The sequence below is a fragment of the Myotis davidii genome, unplaced genomic scaffold, assembly GCF_000327345.1.
Source record: "Myotis davidii unplaced genomic scaffold, ASM32734v1 scaffold299, whole genome shotgun sequence".
Classification (NCBI taxonomy): domain Eukaryota; kingdom Metazoa; phylum Chordata; class Mammalia; order Chiroptera; family Vespertilionidae; genus Myotis; species Myotis davidii.
The window spans coordinates 9539933-9541263 of NW_006293088.1; the positions used below are offsets into that span (position 1 = coordinate 9539933).

The following is a 1331-nucleotide window of genomic DNA, read 5'->3' on the forward strand; positions in this document are numbered from 1 at the left end:
CATGATGTCTCAGGGCCAGAGGCCCATCACACCCATCCCCGATGTCCAGTCCTCCAAGGGGGGCGCCCTGGCCGCCAGCGCCAAGAAGAAGCATGGCAGCACCCCACCAGGTACCCCCCCGCCCCCTCCCCCGCTCCAGCCCCTCCTGCGCCTGCAGAGGCCTTCCCGGCACCAGGCTTCCCCGTGGCGTTTGCCGTGTCCCCTGCTCCCCCTCCCTCTTGCATGCCCGTGGCGGGCAGTGGGGCCGTGGCAGTGAGGTTCACTCTCTGGTCCCCATTTTCCGCCGCAGCCCCTGCGGGGACTGGGAAGAACCATGGTCGGGACTCGAGGGGGCCCCGCGGCTCCTGGGCGCCCTGTCTGTCCCCTGACTGCACCCTGCCTCTCCCAGGTGACAACAAGGACGTGGAGGACAGCAGTGTGATCCACTACGACGACGCGGCCATCTCCAAGCTGCTGGACCGCAACCAGGACGCCACGGACGACACGGAGCTGCAGAACATGAACGAGTACCTGAGCTCCTTCAAGGTGGCGCAGTACGTGGTGCGCGAGGAGGACGGCGTGGTAGGTCCCGGCCCGGCCACCCTCCTCCTCATGCCGCCCCGGGGCCTGGTGTCCAAGGCCTCCCAGCCCTGCCCACTGCCTCGCCCTCCAGCCCCCGCCCTCTCCCCCTCGGGGCCAGCATCAGGCCCCCCCGGACCACTCCTTCAGGGCACGCCGGCCACACCTGTCCACTCCGCAAACCCGTTACCCCCAAAGGCCAGCTCCTGGGTCTCCCCTCCTCAGCCCGGCACCTGCCACGCAGCCCGTGGTGCTGCTTGTGCCCCACAGCCAGTTTCCCTTAGAACCTGGGAGCCCCTGAGGGCAGGCAGGGCTCATTCCACTCTGCGCATGGCCAGGGAATCCTTGGGGAGTGAATGGAGGGATGAACGGAGGGATGGTGGTGACTGACGGGGCAGGAAGCTGGGCTGATCAGGGAAAGCTTCCTGGAGGAGGCAGGCTTTTCAATTCATCCTTGACCCCTAAATGAGAGGTGTAGGGAGGCCCCCTCCCTGGCCCCTCCTCCCCCTGTGGCTGTGTGTGCTGGCCTTGCCTCACCTCCCCTCCCCCCCCGCCCGTGTCTCAGGAGGAGGTGGAGCGGGAGATCATCAAGCAGGAGGAGAACGTGGACCCCGACTACTGGGAGAAGCTGCTCCGGCACCACTACGAGCAGCAGCAGGAGGACCTGGCCCGCAACTTGGGCAAGGGCAAGCGCATCCGCAAGCAGGTCAACTACAACGACACGTCCCAGGAGGACCAGGGTGCGTGTCCGGCTCGGAGGGTGTGCGGGGCCT

General features: G+C 67.4%; 1 protein-coding gene across 1 annotated transcript in view; it reads left to right on the top strand.

The window, feature by feature from the left end:
- Positions 1–1331, top strand: part of CHD5 (chromodomain helicase DNA binding protein 5) — a gene marked incomplete at its 5' end in the record, with an annotated part of 98893 nt that overhangs the window by 72274 nt on the left and 25288 nt on the right. Inside the window, 3 exon segments of the mRNA XM_015565951.1 lie at positions 1–110; positions 389–561; positions 1124–1298. Coding sequence (XP_015421437.1) covers positions 1–110; positions 389–561; positions 1124–1298 — 458 coding nt within the window.